The sequence below is a fragment of the Procambarus clarkii genome, chromosome 10 (assembly GCF_040958095.1).
Source record: "Procambarus clarkii isolate CNS0578487 chromosome 10, FALCON_Pclarkii_2.0, whole genome shotgun sequence".
NCBI classification, from domain to species: Eukaryota; Metazoa; Arthropoda; class Malacostraca; order Decapoda; family Cambaridae; genus Procambarus; species Procambarus clarkii.
Window position 1 is genome coordinate 17,347,711 of NC_091159.1, and position 17,373 is coordinate 17,365,083.

A 17,373-nucleotide genomic window follows, 5' to 3' on the forward strand; every position below is an offset into this window, starting at 1 on the left:
CCATGACATATTACCGAAGACGGCAGCCAGCGCAGCAAACTTACGAATGTCGTGAGCACGGGAATAGACTGCAGGCTGGCTGGACCGAATAATCCTGTGGATGACCTGGGAGACCCTAACCCTTGAACATGAAAGAAGGGAAACCGGGTCAACCCAAAGTGCGTCCCCGGCCACAGAGACCGTGGCGCGCAGGTAACGGCAGAGCGCTGCGACCAGACACAAACATGATGTGTCTAACCTTGGTGGACTTAACCAACCAATCAACAACCCAAAGATCCCACCAGAAAGCAGCAGTTTCATTCTTCATCAGAAAAGGAGGAGACAGCTGCAAAAGAACAAACTTACCACCAGGTCTGAAAGAACAGAAACCCCTGTGCCTGAGGAGAGTATGAAGCTCCCCAACCCGGCCCCCAGAGGCCAATGCCAACAAGAAAAAGAGCCTTGGAGAAACAATCCTGAACCGAAGTGGTCACCAAAAACCGAGAGGGAGAGAGACCACCTGATCCAAGGACCAGGATGGCTCAGGCGGCGCACAAAAAGGCCGGAGGTGAAACAACGCCCGAGACAGCTTGCGGACCAGTTCAGAAGTAATGTCAATGCTGAACGCAAGCTGCAGTGGCTGTGCCAACGCCGCAAGATACGAGCCGACAGTATTTGGCATAAGACGATGGTCCTGGAACAACCACGAAAGGAAGGACAAAACCGGAACAGACACATAGTAAACCGATGAAGAGACAAGAAATACCAGAAGGACCGCCAAGAAACTTCATACTGCTGCCGAGACAAAGCACACAGGTGGGACACCATCAACGAAGCCACCTGCTCACCATACACGAGGTGACTGAACTCGAGTCAGAAAGACAAAACGCGAAGACTCGAGGAGTAGTTCGAACCAGCCGTGTAACAGACCGGACCAATCCGCTGAATGAGGTGGAACCGCAGGAAGACCCTTGGGTTTGGACACTGAGCAAGCAGTGCCTAAAACCAAGGCTGGACCAGCCACCAAGGAGCCAAGAGGACTACTCTCCAGGAACACTATTGAAGCACTCGGCTCCAAGAGAAGCCGGACCTGGGACAGAGTGGTCATCTGAAAGGACCGGACTGGAAACAGACGAGAAACCCACCTGAGGGACATCATCGTTTCGACTATGCCCAAGCGCACCCACTCCGAGATGACCCGACAGAGTGCAGGAGAAGAAGCCTGCTCCGCCAATCCCAAACCTCCCGAAGGAGGAGGGGCCAACCAACGCCACTGCAGGCCATTCAAAACGGCCCAAAAGGCCCACAAGTTGTGGGACCCAGCGTGGACAATCAGAGCGTGCTTTCCCCCGTCAATGGGAGGAACAGCAAACGGATCAACACCCTTTATTTGAACCCAACCTTCGCACAGAGCGATCACTGCACCGACCAGACGAAGAAGGTTCCAAAGGCTGCGCAGGCCCCGAAACTGGCAAGATGGGAAGAACCCCGAGCCCTGGCACATCTTTTCCGGGAAGACCCCCCCCCCCCCCCCCCACGGACCAACCGGAGAGCAAACAAGTCCGACATTGGACAACTGGAAGAAGCTGCCTGCAGATACTGCCCAACCGCGAGTCCGCAAACAGCAAGGAACAAAAAAGGCGACGAAAACCTAAGAGCCAACGCCCAAGCAGATTCCAATAAGGTCGCAAGCACTGCCTGCTGAGATGAGACAAGAAGATGAGAAGCAAAAAACGGACACCGCATCCCGCAGGATCGACGCGGACAGCTTTAACAGGGCAGATGAGACACGCGCCACTGAGACCAAGGCACCAGAGCCAGGAACGCCCCCAAGTGCCTCCTCGAGCCAATATGAGGACAGCTCCATAAGGAAAAAAAAATTCCAAGACCGAAGCCAACAGGCCACGAGCACACAGCCTCAGTAACCAGTGCAGTCAAAAGGGTGGGAACCTGCACGTGAAGCCAAACAATGCCAACATCCCAAGGAAGGGCAGAGGCAAACAAGCACGCATTGAGGTGCTCAACCACCCTCCTCCCCCAGTTAAACCTAGACCACCGTCAGAGCCTTACGCCACTCAAGCGTGCGGGACTGACAGAATGCATGCCAAGCCTCCAACGAAAAACAGGCCAGTCCGCAAGCCAGGACGACTCCGGAACTTCGTAACGAACCTAGTAAGGAAACGAAGATCCAAACCTGAAGGTAGTCGGATCCATTGAAGAGGCGTAATCCTAGTCACACAGAAGGTAAACCACAATGGCTTCCCGCACCTCACAAGGCGGGATGCGGGAAGCCGAAATCCTCCAGGAAGACGGGACCGATGGACCCGAACCTGAGGAGGGGCAGACAAAAATCCAACTCGTATGCAAAGGGTGGGGGGAGGAGGAGGAGGAAAACACTACACCCTACAACAGCAAGCCCCGTTCAGAGGGTACAAAAACCCAAGCGGGGTCCAACAGGACCCAAGGCCCCTCAAGTCAACGCATCCCCAGCCCCGGGAACCTCCACAGCATGACCCGGGGCCAATCCATCCCCCAAAGCCACGGCCTCAAAAGAAGAAGCTGGAGCAGCCAGAAAAGCAAGGAGGAAGAGGGCCCGGAATATTTTGAATTATTCCGGAGTAATATTGTAGGTATTACGTGTAGCATTTACTACTACAAAAACTGAACAAATCCTTGCCAAAACTACAACACACATGGATCACGATAGAGACGGTAAAAAATATACAATATTCAAGGAGTGGAATATTGTTGCACTCTTAACAGCCCCATCCAGAGCCGGAGAATTTGCTGACCTAGAGAGCGTACAAAGATCCTTTACCACTAGAAACCACTTGTCATTAAATCATCATCATTATTATTATTATTGGGACCAAGTGAAAGTTCTAAATCTGTATGCTTTAGAGTACAGGCGAGATACATAATCTACAGGTGGAAGATATTGGAGAGAATGGTTCCAGATCTGAACACAGCAATAACATCACACGAGACCAGTAGGCATGGCAGGATGTGCAAAATTTCCCCGTTGAAGAGCAGAGGTGTAATTGGTATGCTTAGGGAGAACTATCAACATTCAAGGGCCCAAGACTTTTCAACTCTCTCCCGCTACACATAAGGAGCACAACTGGCTGGCCTCTCACGGTTTTCCAGAGAAATCTATCAACACCTCCAAAGAATACCTGATCAACCAGGCTGTGATTCATTCGTCAGGCTGCGAGCAGCCGCGTACAACAGCCTGGTTGACCAGACCAGACCGGGCCACGGGCCTGTTGAACCCTGGAAGCTACACAAGGTAGGTAGACCAGATCACCAACCAAGAGGTCTGGTCAGAGACCAGGCCATCAGACTATTGATCCCTGGAACCAACAATAGATAGACAGGTAGGTACAGCCAAAGGAGATGGAAGGCAGGATGATGAAAACCTCTTGAAATGAGATGCACCCAGAGACTAATGGGACTCTAAAATGCATCTGAGATGGAGCAGCCAATGATTCAAGCTCAAATATCAACAGAGGAAAAGCAAGATCCTTCATCTGAAGTAAAAAATCCTTCAAATTTGGAATCAGAAACCAAGAAGGATTGAAGGGCACCCTTGGACACTCCTTGGGCTTTCCCCCTCCTCAGCCCTAAAGTCTGCAGACCCTGGGGCAAAACCATGTTCCACATGTGATGCTTCATCAGACAGGATGATAACCTCCCAAACTAAAGGATCTGAATGAAATACATCCCCTAAAACACAGAAGGCTCTGTATCATTGGCAGGAAGCAATAGTTCAACTATCTCCAATATTGACATGGAAAGAGCTAACCCTGGAGAAGGCCTAGCTATACCTACAGCTAAACCCTGCCCAGACTTTGTTTGAATCATTCAGAGCATGGTATAAAGAGGTAGGGATGGTGGAAGGAGGGGGAACTACACAAGTAGGAAAATATGAACTAATAAAGCAGCTAAGTATAAAAGGATTGTTGAGAGTGAGAACCGGCAGCTGCCTTGATGCTGCCACCTGGTGGTGGCCAACTGTTACTAAAGTGTGTATAACCCAACTCATGGGTGGATCCTTTTCAGAGTTATTTGCTGCATTGTTTACTTTCTGTGAACCTTGCTGTCATCTTTTCTAATTTGCTTCCTTTCTGGCAATTTGATTCTTTGCTGAAGGTGATCATGAATGTATTCGTGTACATTTATGATCACATATGAAGGTATAGAGAATGATCAGAGGTACAGAGCTCCCTGTACCTCTGTGCCAGGTCAGCCTCTGTTAGGCTTTTAAGGACTATGAGAGGCTGCTGTATGTATGGAAGGACTTGCAGGTGTGGAGCTATCTCAGGACGACTAACTACAGGGAGCCATGGTTTGGGCCTCTAGAAAACTAACTCCACACCTGCCAGAGATGGAGGCGTGCACCTCCCACTCTAGAGCCCAAAATCATGAAGAAAAGTTGGGAGCATCAAGGACACTGATCCCAAACATCCCTAAGCTGAACCCAAGGAAACAAACCATGGAACCTGAGAGCTGTAAGCCCAAAAGTAGGCTTCCAAGCTGCCATTAAAACCCCAAATGGAACAGCACCATAGGATACTGCAGACTTCCGAAGGCTCACAAGCTGAAGGTTTATGGAGCCCTAGTGACAGAAGGCAGGAAAGTAAGAAGTGAAAGCTAAACCAGTCAAAAGCACAAGGTGCCTGCATAAAGCACACAAGAGTAAGGAGCAAGCCACTCCCCCCATCCTATGATGGTAACCTGATAATGCAATGCCTGGACATTACAAAACACACCCAATGAGGTGCAGCCTACTGGGCTGCTCTGAAGCAGCCCCGAGTACAAACTAGGGGCTCAGGTGAACGACTATCGCTACGAGGGCAAAGACGAATGAGGACCTGGAAGACAGAAGAGTATGGGGAGACATGAACACCACCTACAATATTCGCAAAAGGAATTGACAGGGTGGACAAAAACTATTTAGCATGGGTGAACACAAACAAGTGGATACCGGTAGAAATTTAGTACCCAAATGAGCCATAGATATTAGAAAGAATTTTTTGTGTCAGTAGTTAACAAATGGAATGCATTAGGCAGTGATGTATTCACCTATTTGAGCTTACGGGGGTTGAGCTCTGCTCTTTCGGCCCACCTCTTAACTGCCAAATCAACTGCTACTACTATTTTTTTTATTATTTTTTTCACATCCCCCCCCCCAGGAAGCAGCCCATAACAGCTGTCTAACTCCCAGGTACCTATTTACTGCTTGGTAACAGGAACATGAAGGTGAAAAAAAAACTGCCCATTTTGTTTCTCGCTAGCGCCTGGAATCGAACCCTGGCCACAGGATTACGTGTCCAGTGTGCTGTCTACACAGCCACCAGCCCCCTTATGTGGCTGATGTGGTGGAGGCAGATGCCATACACAGTTTCAAATGTAGATTTCATAGAGCCCAATAGGCTCAAGAAAATGTACACCAGTTGACTGACAGTTGAGAGGCAGGACCAAAGAGCCAGAGCTCAACCCTTACAATCACAACAAGGTGAGTACTGTACCTGCATCCAACACAGACATAAATGTCTCCAACAGGATGAACCAATGCCTATTTGCAAACTAGGTAAGCTGCAAGCAGCATAATCAGGTAGATTTAGATCAAAGAAAACAATCTGGAGACAAAAGGAACTCGCTACCTGGGCCATTATGTGCACAGGCAGACAGGCCAGGTTTAATTATTAAGGGAAGTGTTCTCAGCAAATTACACACCTAATCTGATGATGTATTTGCTTGGTTAATGAAGGCATATGAAGCCAAAGTAGAGTAAGAATCCTGAAAACTTGGCCCAAATACATCCCCATCCAAAATGTACGGGAACCGAATCTAGGTGCAATGGCAATACAAGCATACAACTATGTTAACTATCAGCAGGCCTCTCACTGGAAATCAAGTCCCACACACTGCCCGGGAGCAAGATAATTTAAGAGGAACCAACTCGTAGGAACCAACTCGGAGTATCCCAAACTCTTCAGAAGAGGCATCTTCTGCTAAACAAGGGAAACTAATGCAGGGCACAAATCTAACTAAAATCAATGACTCAAAGAAGGGTTAAAAATGGGAAGCACAGTGGGATCTTTAGAGGTCCCTTTCTGAAACTACCCAGCGAGCAGGTCAGGTTGGTAGCTGATTGGCCGAGTTGGATAACAAGTGACCTGGGCTACCTTCTGGTAGTGGACACACATTAAGTTAGAGTGGTTTGCCTATAGCAGCAATTGTTTGCCCAAGGGTTCATCTATTCATTTAGGCAATCACTTGTTTTTTCTCCTATCCTGTCTGGTGGGTTCTTCTTGGCTTGGAATCGATCTGTTATCAACCCAAGCTCTCCTTGAATTATAATGGACCAGATTTTGGTCATGGTAGGTCAAGGTTTGCCTTGGAAGCTTGGTGTGATACCCAATGCTTTAGCTCCAAGCTCCTGAAGGAGCCCTACCAGAAAATGTAGTTAAAATGTAAGAACTAGACTGAATACTGTACTACATATGCGACACTGCTTGATACTCATAATAAAGTAAAGTAGATTAATGTATGTTTCTAAAACGAAAACCTAAATGTTGTACACATTTCCTCTGATTAATACACATCAAATTCAAGGAAAACAAAGTATTTAATAGCTTAATTTTTTTACAAATGTATCAATATAAAAATATTATTTAGTATAACTATAAAAATCTATCAGTGTAGCTACAGCACTTGACATAACAAAAATTCAGCTAAAATTGAATAACTGATAAAACCTAATAATAAATTCTTTCACACAAGGCCTGATGGTTATTAGAGATAAGACTTACTGCAGGGGAGATTACAGGTGGGGGAGGAGGGGAAGCAGAGGGCAGGTAATTGGGCGGAGGGACAGTGGGCGGCGGGTGGTGCAGGATCACCTGGCCACAGTGAGGGCAGCGACCCATGGGGCTGGGTGGAGAAAACAGATCCCGGCCACCGCTGTAACCTGACAAACCTGTTGAAGGAGGTATGGTCAACACAGCATTCTCATTGTTTATAAAGAATAATCTCCTACACCAACAAATATACTTGTACTAATACATATGAAAACTAATTTCAGAACATTAAACTTATTGCTTCCATAATCCACATGGTAATTTACTAAATACACATGTCTTGTTTTTTTTTAAGATTATCTTTTCTTTGTAAAACCCAGTTTTATTAATTACAATTAATTCTCCAAAATCAGAACTGCCATACAGCAGCTTCCTCTAAATAACAGAATAAATCTGCCTACTGGGTCATCCTTTCAAAATTCATATTTGTAGAACACAAGGACACACAGTGTCAACATCACATGGCCTACTGGCCAATGGAAGGTACCTCCTTATTTATCACAATACTGTATACCTAACCTATGCTTCAAACATTCCAGCAATGCCATACCTATTATAGTATCATGTGGTATTTCCGTGTGCCAATACAGTAATTTAGGTGTTTTATCGAATGGATTCTAGTCATAAAAGATCTTTGCATTCCCTCCAGGTCAGCAATTTCTCTAAAATGTGTGCAACAATGACCCACTCTAAAGAGCACTATCTTAACACTATCGTTCTCTTTGGTCATGACTCGCGTCCATTTTTTTTCTCTCTAGTCATAGCCGTGGACAGGACTTGCGTCCACTACAAAAATATTTGTGTAAAATTCATTTTTTATCTGATCGACCTCGAGATAGTTTCAAAATAAGCGCCTTTAGAATGCGCACAATTTGACACCAAAATGAAAGATGTAACACGAGAAACTTGATGTCGGAACACTTGAAAGATTATAAATACGTTTTTAAGTCTAAATTTTAAAATATTTGTTAAAATTCTATTAATTATGCTATTATTATGGGACTAGTTTTAAAATGCGCGCCTTTATATTGCGAACAATTTGATACCAAAACGAGCGATGTATCATGAAATTTTATATCAGAACGCTGGAAATACTGTCTCCACTCGATCATCCGGACTATATGGGAAGGACCCCCAGCCGGATTATCACATTTTTCAGATAATGGTACTTTTTCACCTATGAGTCCAAAATTGACCATTTCCAACTATTTTTATACTACAAACAACATAATTTGAATTGCCTTGCCACATATAATTATTAAATATTCAACTAGAAACCTCAACTTAACTTGTTGGTGTTCGTCTTCTTGATTGATGCCACACATCTTGAAGTTAAGAATTCTTAACAATTTACCTAACCTATACTAACAACACTAAAATTAACACTTAAAATTACTGTACAGTTCATTAAACAAAGTCAGTTTTGACTGCCAGCTGCTGAAGCCTCACTGGTTGAAGGCATTTGGCTTGCCTGTGACGCCTCACTTGTTAACCCTTAAATAATGCCTGGCTATTTAGCATGTGTCACCCACAGGCCCATACAAAAAAAAATATTTTTTCTTCTAAACCTGTTAATTTGTATTCACTGATCACGGGAAAAATAATAATAAAATCGTAAGTGGCATATATTGCCCGCTATAGGGCGGGGAAGTCTGGCATAAAACCGGCGCTGACTCAGCGTGTGTCCCAGACGGTCTGTTGCTCGCCAGCTGTCAGGCCGGAGTTGCCACAAAGAGATAATTACCTAATTATTTCAATGTCTCTGATTGATTTTTTGTAGTTTTTTTGCTGTAATATTATTCAATAGTGTGTAGTGTGATATATTTATATAATAAAATGAGTGAATCATCGCTGTACTCAAAAATATGGTGTGCATATTGTTGATTCAATTATGTTCATCAAACAGTGAACAAATGCTTCTTTGTCGGTTATTACACTATATACACAGGTTATATATAAGTATCTGCATGTTTTGTTCACCATAACGAACTACTAAGTTGCTATTATGAGTCAAAAAGTAACGAGGAGTGACCGCCACACACCAGCCAGCCACTCACTCCCTCAACACCTCACTCGCCCACATTCTCTTCCCACCATACTGTTTTTGCTTTTATTCACTATATACAGACGTTATATATAAGTATCTACATTCGTGTTCACCATAACGAACCACTAAGTTGGTATGCTGAGTGGCAGTGGCAGCCAGTGGCTGCTGCCACTGGCTGCCACTCCCTCCCTCCCTCCCTCACCTCACCTGACTTGCCACCATTTTCCTCCCACCATACTGTTTTTGCTTTTATATACAGACGTTATATATAAGTATTTACATGTTTTGTTCACCATAACTGCACATCTAAGCTTGTATGGTGAGTAAAGGCACAAAGACGTAGGACCTCACACAGTCAGCTGGCTGCCGCCCTCAAGGCCAGACGCACTAATATTTCTCCTCCAACAACACTGTTTGTGGTGTTATTACGCTATATACACACATTATATATAAGTATCTACCTGTTTTATTCACCATACTTGTACAAGTAAACTGGTATGGTGACCAAAGACCATAGTGGTCACCAGTAAACAACATGATAAGTCGTGAAGACGACGCCCTCCCTCACCAAAATGGCGGCTCCCAACCTATTCCTATTTATACCCTCTATACACACGTTATATATAAGTATCTACATTTGTGTTCACCATAGCGAACCACTAAGCTGGTATGGTGAGTGCAGTCAATAAAAGGTGGCCACACACAGTCAGAAGACGACGCCACCTCACTCCCTCCCATAGCATTACTCCTCCCTCCATGGAGCACAGTGCTAATTATCACCACAATCTTGCTATTATCAGAACCCTGGTCAGTTTTATCAGTCTAGGGGCTTCTGTAATAATATCATTGCTAAATAATAGCAAGAACATGTATATTATGGCATTTTCAGGCGATGCTGTGGTCACAAGCTGAACAGCGGTGCTGTGAGCTCATGCTGCGTGCGCCAGGCTTGGTTGCTCACTCGATACCAAGGCCCCTCACACCCGGGAATTTGTCCCACGATTTTTTTAAAAAATGGCGTCTGTTTACAAGAGCCCTAATGAAGGTGTGGTGAACCCCGTGTATCCGCGGGCCGTTTAAATCTTGGACGGTTCTTCAAAGCATCATATGATGCCGAGCACAATTTACTGCAAGTCACTCAAAGCATCATACGATGTCTTGTGCAACTAAAGGGTTAAAGGCACTTGGATGCGCCTCACTTGTTGAAGGCGCTTGGCTTGCCTGTGGAGCCTCACTTGTTGAAGGCATTTGGCTGCCTGTGACGCCTCACTGGTTGAACAACAAGTAACTGGTCTTTAATTGCTAGGACAACCTTCTTCCTCTTAACACCTTCAGAACGATTGATCCTGCTACCAGACATAGTCTTGGCCAAAAATGTTCAGTTACTATGAAAATAGTTATTTAAAAAAATATTTCACTAATGGCGCAGCACTGTGTATAACACGAGGGACGGATGCACATGGGTTGAGCAGTGTTGGACAGGTCCACTTGGGGCAGCTATAGCACGTTAGGTAGGCCACCAGGAGGAAAAAACTCAATATTTTTTAAGGAAACTTCAGCCTATGCACATTGCTTTTAGGAAACTTATTTATTTGTTATTACATAATTACTAGTACTTATTTCATTTGTTTTTGGCTATGATTAATTGTTCTAAAATTAATGGTAATTCCTGTACCCAGGTGGTTCCTCCCGACGCTCCCCTCCCACCACCACCCACCCACCCCACCCCCTCCTCCACCATGCGTCTAGAGCCAGATGGGATTAATATGGTATGGCCGAATTTTCATCTGGCCAAACCAGCTTTTATCCGGTTATAGTGGCCATTCTGGCCGGATATTGTGATAACTTTATCCGATCACGATTTTGGCCATATAAGGGCGTTTTCCGGATGTTCAAATCCCGGATAATCGTGGGGTTACAGTATATAAATAATTTTGATGACGAGCGTCCAAAATTAAAATGTTTGTTAAAATTAAAGTTATTGCTCTATTATTATGGGACTAGTTTTAAAACACGCCTTTATTTTGCGAACAATTTGATAAAAAAAAAAAGAGCGATTAACATGAAAATTGATGTTATCAAACTGAACGAGTATACACATTAGGCTGCAGTGTGCAAATTGGTGCTCGTTCACGGGTAACTTTAGGCTTTGCTGCAGGGAGTCTCGCCAGGTTTTTGGACATTATATGCATATACATCTGCAGGGAATTTAATTGCAAACACAATGATACCAAAACGAACGACGTAACAAGAATTAGGGCGAGAAAACCGAAACGAGTACACGTATACACATTTAGGCGTCGCCGCACGCTTGCCCGCACCATTGGCCCCATGACGTCAAAGTCTGCGTTGCGCACGTTACGCCGGCGATAGTGTTAAAATGTATAATTGGTATGGCATCCCTTCATCCCTTATTTGAAAGGATCTTGTTATCCAACCTGTCATTATTTGTGTCATCATGACAGAAGATGATAGAGTACTATAGTTTGTATCTTTGTCCCAGCCCGTCCTCCAAAAATGGGGAGGTAAATGTAACAGCACAAGTAAGTGCAATTATGTACTTTTCATATCAGTAAGGAATTGTACTTATTTTCACTTAGTATTAAACCGTACTGTCAAATATATTGTGAATATTTGAGTTTACCTGAAAAGCTAAATAGAAAACCACAACCTAACCTAACCTTCTTCGTGTTTGAAGATAAGCATTTTATTGCTTCTTAATTACAATTAGTACTTAACCTATAGCTATACTGATATTACAGTTTTATAAAACTAATAAAACAAAACTAAAATATATCAATAAATTGTAAAGTAACTCAGGATATTTTCAAATTTTGCATAAACTATCTATTGTTTAATAAAACTAAAAAAGAAATTCCTGATATTTTTTCATCCTAAAATCAGAGTGTCTTAACAGAAAACGAGGAGAATAAATGGGGAGGTAAATGTAACAGCCCCATAAGAGCAATTATGTACCATGTATGGCAGTCAGAAAATGTACTTATTACACTTAGTATTAAAACGTACTGTCAATTCGGAGGATGGGTTGCTTTGTCCATGTCTGGTATGAGGATGAGATAAAGTACCAGGGTAAGCACAGTACCCTGGAGGACTGAGCTTTTCACAGTGGAAGATCCAGATTTTATTTTGTTGACTTATCACACACTGGGTTCTGTTTGTTAGTAATTTATAGGGTGCAATAACACCATGGTCACATTTGTAAAAAGCTTTCACAAAATCTGTATATTACAACAGCATCTTCCATGGCACCTAAGGCTATGTCATAGTGGTCTAGCAATTGTGAGAGGCAAAAGCTCCCGGTTCTCAACCAATGTTGCTTGGGGTTATGAACACGCCGATTCCATGCATTTTGTGATCTTACTTCTTAACACACTTTCAAAAGCAAGCGATGAGTCACAATGACGTGGCTAAAGTATGTTGACCAGACCACACACTAGAAGGTGAAGGGACGACGACGTTTCGGTCCGTCCTGGACCATTCTCAAGTCGATTCTCACAATTGACTTGAGAATGGTCCAGGACAGACCGAAACGTCGTCGTCCCTTCACCTTCTAGTGTGTGGTCTGGTCAACACTTTCAATTTTTTTTTATGTGATGTTAATGGTATTCGTCTATCATTTTTTCCATTAGCTTTAATACCTCCTTTGTAAAGTGGAGTAATCTACTGTTTTAAGTATGTCAGGGATAACACCAGCAGCTAGGCTCCATCTCCAAGACATTTATGGCATGTGATGGCGATTGTTTTTTCAATTCTTGATGAATATAGAATTCCAAGAGTCTGGGCCTGGTGCAGAGAGCATGCTGTCTATGGCTATTTTGAAGTCGAGTAGGATTAGGGTGATATCTAATATGGTTCGATGGTGGTGTCACATTCATAAAGAATGTGTTTGAATCATTGATCTTCACTGTGTTCAGGAGGTTCAGTGTAAACAGATATGTACTGTAGCCTCAAACCATTAACCAAGACACACTAGCCCTGGAAAAGAGAAACAAGTAAACCGAAACCACCCAGAGAGCATCCACCGTCACAGAACCAGTGACCCGCAGGTAGCGACATAAAGCTGCCATCGAACACGACACATGATGAACCCCCGGTCTAACCAACCAAGCATCCACAACCAACGGATCCCTCCAGAGCCAGCTGTTCCATTCTTCACCAGGAAAGGAGAAGGCTGCAAATGAACAACCGATCACATTACCAGGACCAAACGAACAGAACCCCCAGAGTTGGAGGAGAGCATAAAGCTCCTGGCCAAGGAAAAAAAAAAAAAAAAAAAAAACTTTCCAAAAGCCACAACAAAACGAGGAGGGGGGGACGAAACAAATAATTCGGTCCAAAGACCAAGAAGGCTCAAATGGAGCATGAGCAGGCTGGATGTGAAAAAATGCATGAGAAAGCTTCGGGGAACAGAGCATAAGTAACTTTCACCCCGAACGCAAGCAACATCGTGCAAAGACTGCTCCGTATCGTGCGGTTCCTCCAACACCGCATGTTACGAAGTGACAGTATTAGGCATGAGACACTGATTCAGAAAAGGTCAAGAGAAAAAGAACAAAACAACCTGGTCCGAAATCAATGAAAACTCCCATAGAGAAAGAAAATGACGTCAAGACTGCCAAGAAACTTCATACAGTCACCGTGAAGACGTCCCCAGGTAGTACACCATGAAAGAAGCAACCTGATCACCATACAAATGTCGATACACAAGCGTTAGAAAGACCAAACATGTAGTGCGGAGCAGTAAGGCAAATCAGCAGGATACCTCAGGCCTGATCTGCTAGAGAGAGACAGAGCCGCGGAAAAATGCCCAAGTTCGGACACCGAGCAATTAGTGCCTAAACCAAGGCTGTGCCAGCCACCATGGGACCAGGAGAACTCTTACCCGATAGGAATCCAGCCAAGGAAAAACCTGGAGCAGCAGCTGGACCATTGGGAAGAGGTACAGGACCCCCTCCCCCCCCCCCCCCCACCTCAACCAGCCCTGCCAAAAAGCATCTACCATGAGGGCCTCACCGTCTGGGAACGGCGCCACATACAATGGGAGATGCCGAGATTATGCCAATACTAAGAGGTCCATCTCTGGGTGCCCGTACGTTTGGCAAAGAGAAAGAAAGGAAGCCCAACTGGTGAGCACCGGTCACAAAACCATAACTGAGATGAGGCATTCGTGAACACATCGAGCGAGTCAAGAGAAGGCGCCATGACACCAAACCCCGAAAAACCCAAAGAGGAAGCCGATGGAGCAGCAACCGACTTGGGAACACCAGGGGTCGAACCCAGGGATCGCGAGAGTCGTAAAAGAGGCTGCCCAAAAGATACCAGTACAGATTCCAAAGCCAAACCCTGCCCAGCAGATAAACCAGAAGAGCAAAATTCAGAACCTAGCACAGCTGCACGAGCAACTGCTGAGTGAGCTGTGCGAGGATCCTCCAAGGACACCTGCAACACTGTGGTAACCTCCAGCCACTCAAGCGTGTGGACATGACAAAAGTCCCACCAAGCCCCCCAGAGAGAAGAAGGGGCAGTCTGCCAGCTTTGAAGACTCCAGAACTTCGTAACGCACTCAATAAAGGATAGACTGAACTGAACTCAAACAAAGCTGGGTCCATCACAGAGGTGCAAACCGGGTCCCACAGTAGGCAAGCACCAGGGTCCTCCTGAACCTCCGCAGGGAAAATCCGAGAGGAAGAAAACCTATGGAAAGTAGAATCTGAGGAACCCAAAGGCACCCGGGAATGAGGGGGAGGGGGCGGGGAAGTGAATTTGAGTTGGGTGGATCGGGTCCAACCCATGGGGCGTGAGGCCCGAATGCCCCAGGGAATGTAACTCTGAAATGTAAGGGCAGTACTTATAGAGCACCTAGGAAAGGTGTCCCCCTAGGCACATACAGCTCCAGTACATTAATACACCGGGCAAACACACAACACAAGTGCAGGAACAGACTCACAGAAACCGAGAGGCCAGAGGTGATGTCCAACTGCCAGCACATCAGTCCAAGAACTGAAGTGGTGGGTTGTTGTTGGCTCACCTTGACCTGCTCCCTCTCCCACCCATGGATGGGCGGGAGGCACTAACAAACAGGGGGGCTAGTTGGATGAAGTGTTGCTTGTTTGTTCTCATTATGGGAGAGTTGTTCTGCTATTCTGGATGTAACTTGCAATTTTCAACCAGACAGTGGTCTGTTTTGATTTGCCTATCTTTCTGGGTTCTTCCCCAGAAAGATGGAAAGATACTTACGATGGAAAGTATGACATACTTTAAATGTAAATGCTCATAGGCCACTGCTCGTCTCTGAGGTGGCCAGGTTCTGGCTCATGGCCCCGGTAGGCAGAACTCTGATGACCCCCAACTAATATAGCACCATCAGTTCAGTTAGCTCCAGGGAGCCGACGGAGCTCCCCACAGAAAAGTAAACACTGAGAACTGTATAGAACGCAGGAAAATCATGACAAACTATAGCAGTGAGCAGACATGGGTGGCAAAAAGAGTTGTACCTCAACAAATTCAAGATAATGAAGATAGGAAAAGCTAAAAGACCAGGAGCAATCTACACTCTATGGGTAAGTAAAGTAAACTATCATCAACAGAAGGCACCAAGCTAGGATGACTGTGTAGCATATGGGTAGGTAAGGTAACTATAGGAATATAGGAATCAAAGAAAAACAGACATGAGAGTGGACATAATCAAGCCTAACACTGGAAGCTTACATAAACAAGATACCATCAGCTGCATTTGGAAAGCTTCCAAGACTAAGAATGGCAATTAAGCATGTTAAAAAAAATTGTTGAAGAAAATTTCCAAAGGCTATATAAGCCATTTCCAATTCAGAGAAAATAGGACCAAAGGACATAGTTAAATGGTAAAAATCTGCATCAGCCAGCAGTTAACTGACCAAAATAATTAATCTCTTACCCGGTGAGAGAGGTCTAGAGGAACTAGGTGAAGGATTGTATGGCACTGGACTAGAGAGCGTTCGATGCCGCTGTGATGTGATCTCATTATAGTGACGTTCCTCTTCCATCTCTAAGCTAGATTCTGACTCGGAAAGATGGCGACAGAGTGCCTCCCTTCGTTCAACTTCCATCTGAAGTTTCCTCTGTAAACGAAGATTCTCTTCACGAATTAAGCGTTCCTCATTAGCATACTGCTGAGCTGTGCGGTTATCTGAAACACAATTAAATATTTCAACATATATTTGGTTTTGTATATTAATCTAATGTATGGAATACATTTTTCAATGAAGGTACATGCAGACTTGTAATTTATTATCAAGTATATAGTGTAGCTAGTAATATACAGTACTATATAGTATGAGTTTATTTTTGTATATTACCTGGAATGAAACAGTTGAATCTATTTTGTGGGGTTACATTCCTAGAAAATTTTAAGAGCTTTGGATAAAAATAGACAATATTTTAAGAAAATTCATTCTAAATTTATGTGCTAAAGTGAAGGGGACAAGGTTTGGCGGGACAACAGTAGGAGCATTCAAGAAAAATCTTCCCGTAAATTAGCCTGCTGTGATGGCTGTGCAGCCCTATGGGATATGAAGACCAACAGCCTCAGGCAAGCCAATCACCATAAAAGCCAGGCTCCATGCCAGGCTGCGATAGAACTCAAAATCATCAACAGGTAAACAACAGGTATTTGATGGCTCATAAGAATCACTATATATCTAAGTTTCATGAAGCAGCAGGATATTGTAGTGGATATCTGTATGGTACAAACAATACATACGTTATAAAATATTGTTCAAAGTACAATTACCTCATTTTTTTTAGTCTCCTATGAATGGAAGCATAATCATATTTGACTTGGGGGACAATGTAGTAACTTGTCAAGTACATTGGGGTAAGTGACAGCCGTACCTGCTGAGTTTCTCTTTTTTTCAGTAGGCACCTGAATGGAGTTGCTAAATCTAGATCACTCAGTATTGTGAGGAGGGAAGGTAGTGTGTGAGACGAACAAGGCAACTGATCATTGCCGAGGGTATGCAACCCTATCTTTAAGGCACCAGACTACCATCGGGTAAAGGGCCCAGTTCACACAGGACTCCGGTCAGCCACATCCTCACACATGAGTTGCAAGTACTGAACCATGAAAACCAGGGAAGAAGGAAACAGGGCAAAAACAGGTAGCTATTAAGGGCCAATCAGAAAATGCTGTGTCATTACAGTCATGGCTTCATTTTTGGGAAGACCCCCCCCCCACAGTAGATCCCTAAAGTTTATGCCTAACAGCACTTCAGCAAGGCTGACTTCTTAAAAGGAGTATAATGGGAACAGAAGAGACAAATGGCTTATCCATGAGAGATGACAGCAAGAGTGTACTGTGGATGTATTGGAACATGCCAGTAAGTATCCTACATATCCAGGGGACAAGCCAAGGGACTCTAAACCACCTGGCAAAATGGAAAACTGTAGACATCCATAAAGTTGGAGAGATTGGGATAAACCAAA

The 17,373-nt window shown here is 44.4% G+C and overlaps 1 protein-coding gene across 2 annotated transcripts in view; it reads right to left on the reverse strand.

The window, feature by feature from the left end:
- The window catches only part of LOC123746842 (coiled-coil domain-containing protein 6), a 90,122-nt gene that overhangs the window by 19,347 nt on the left and 53,402 nt on the right, over positions 1-17,373 (reverse strand). For both annotated transcript variants that reach the window (XM_045728643.2, XM_069321667.1), the window contains exons 6-7: positions 15,827-16,078; positions 6,798-6,964 (exon numbers count right to left, since the gene is read on the reverse strand). In XM_045728643.2, coding sequence (XP_045584599.1) covers positions 6,798-6,964; positions 15,827-16,078 — 419 coding nt within the window. The remainder of the gene's footprint in view (positions 1-6,797; positions 6,965-15,826; positions 16,079-17,373) is intronic.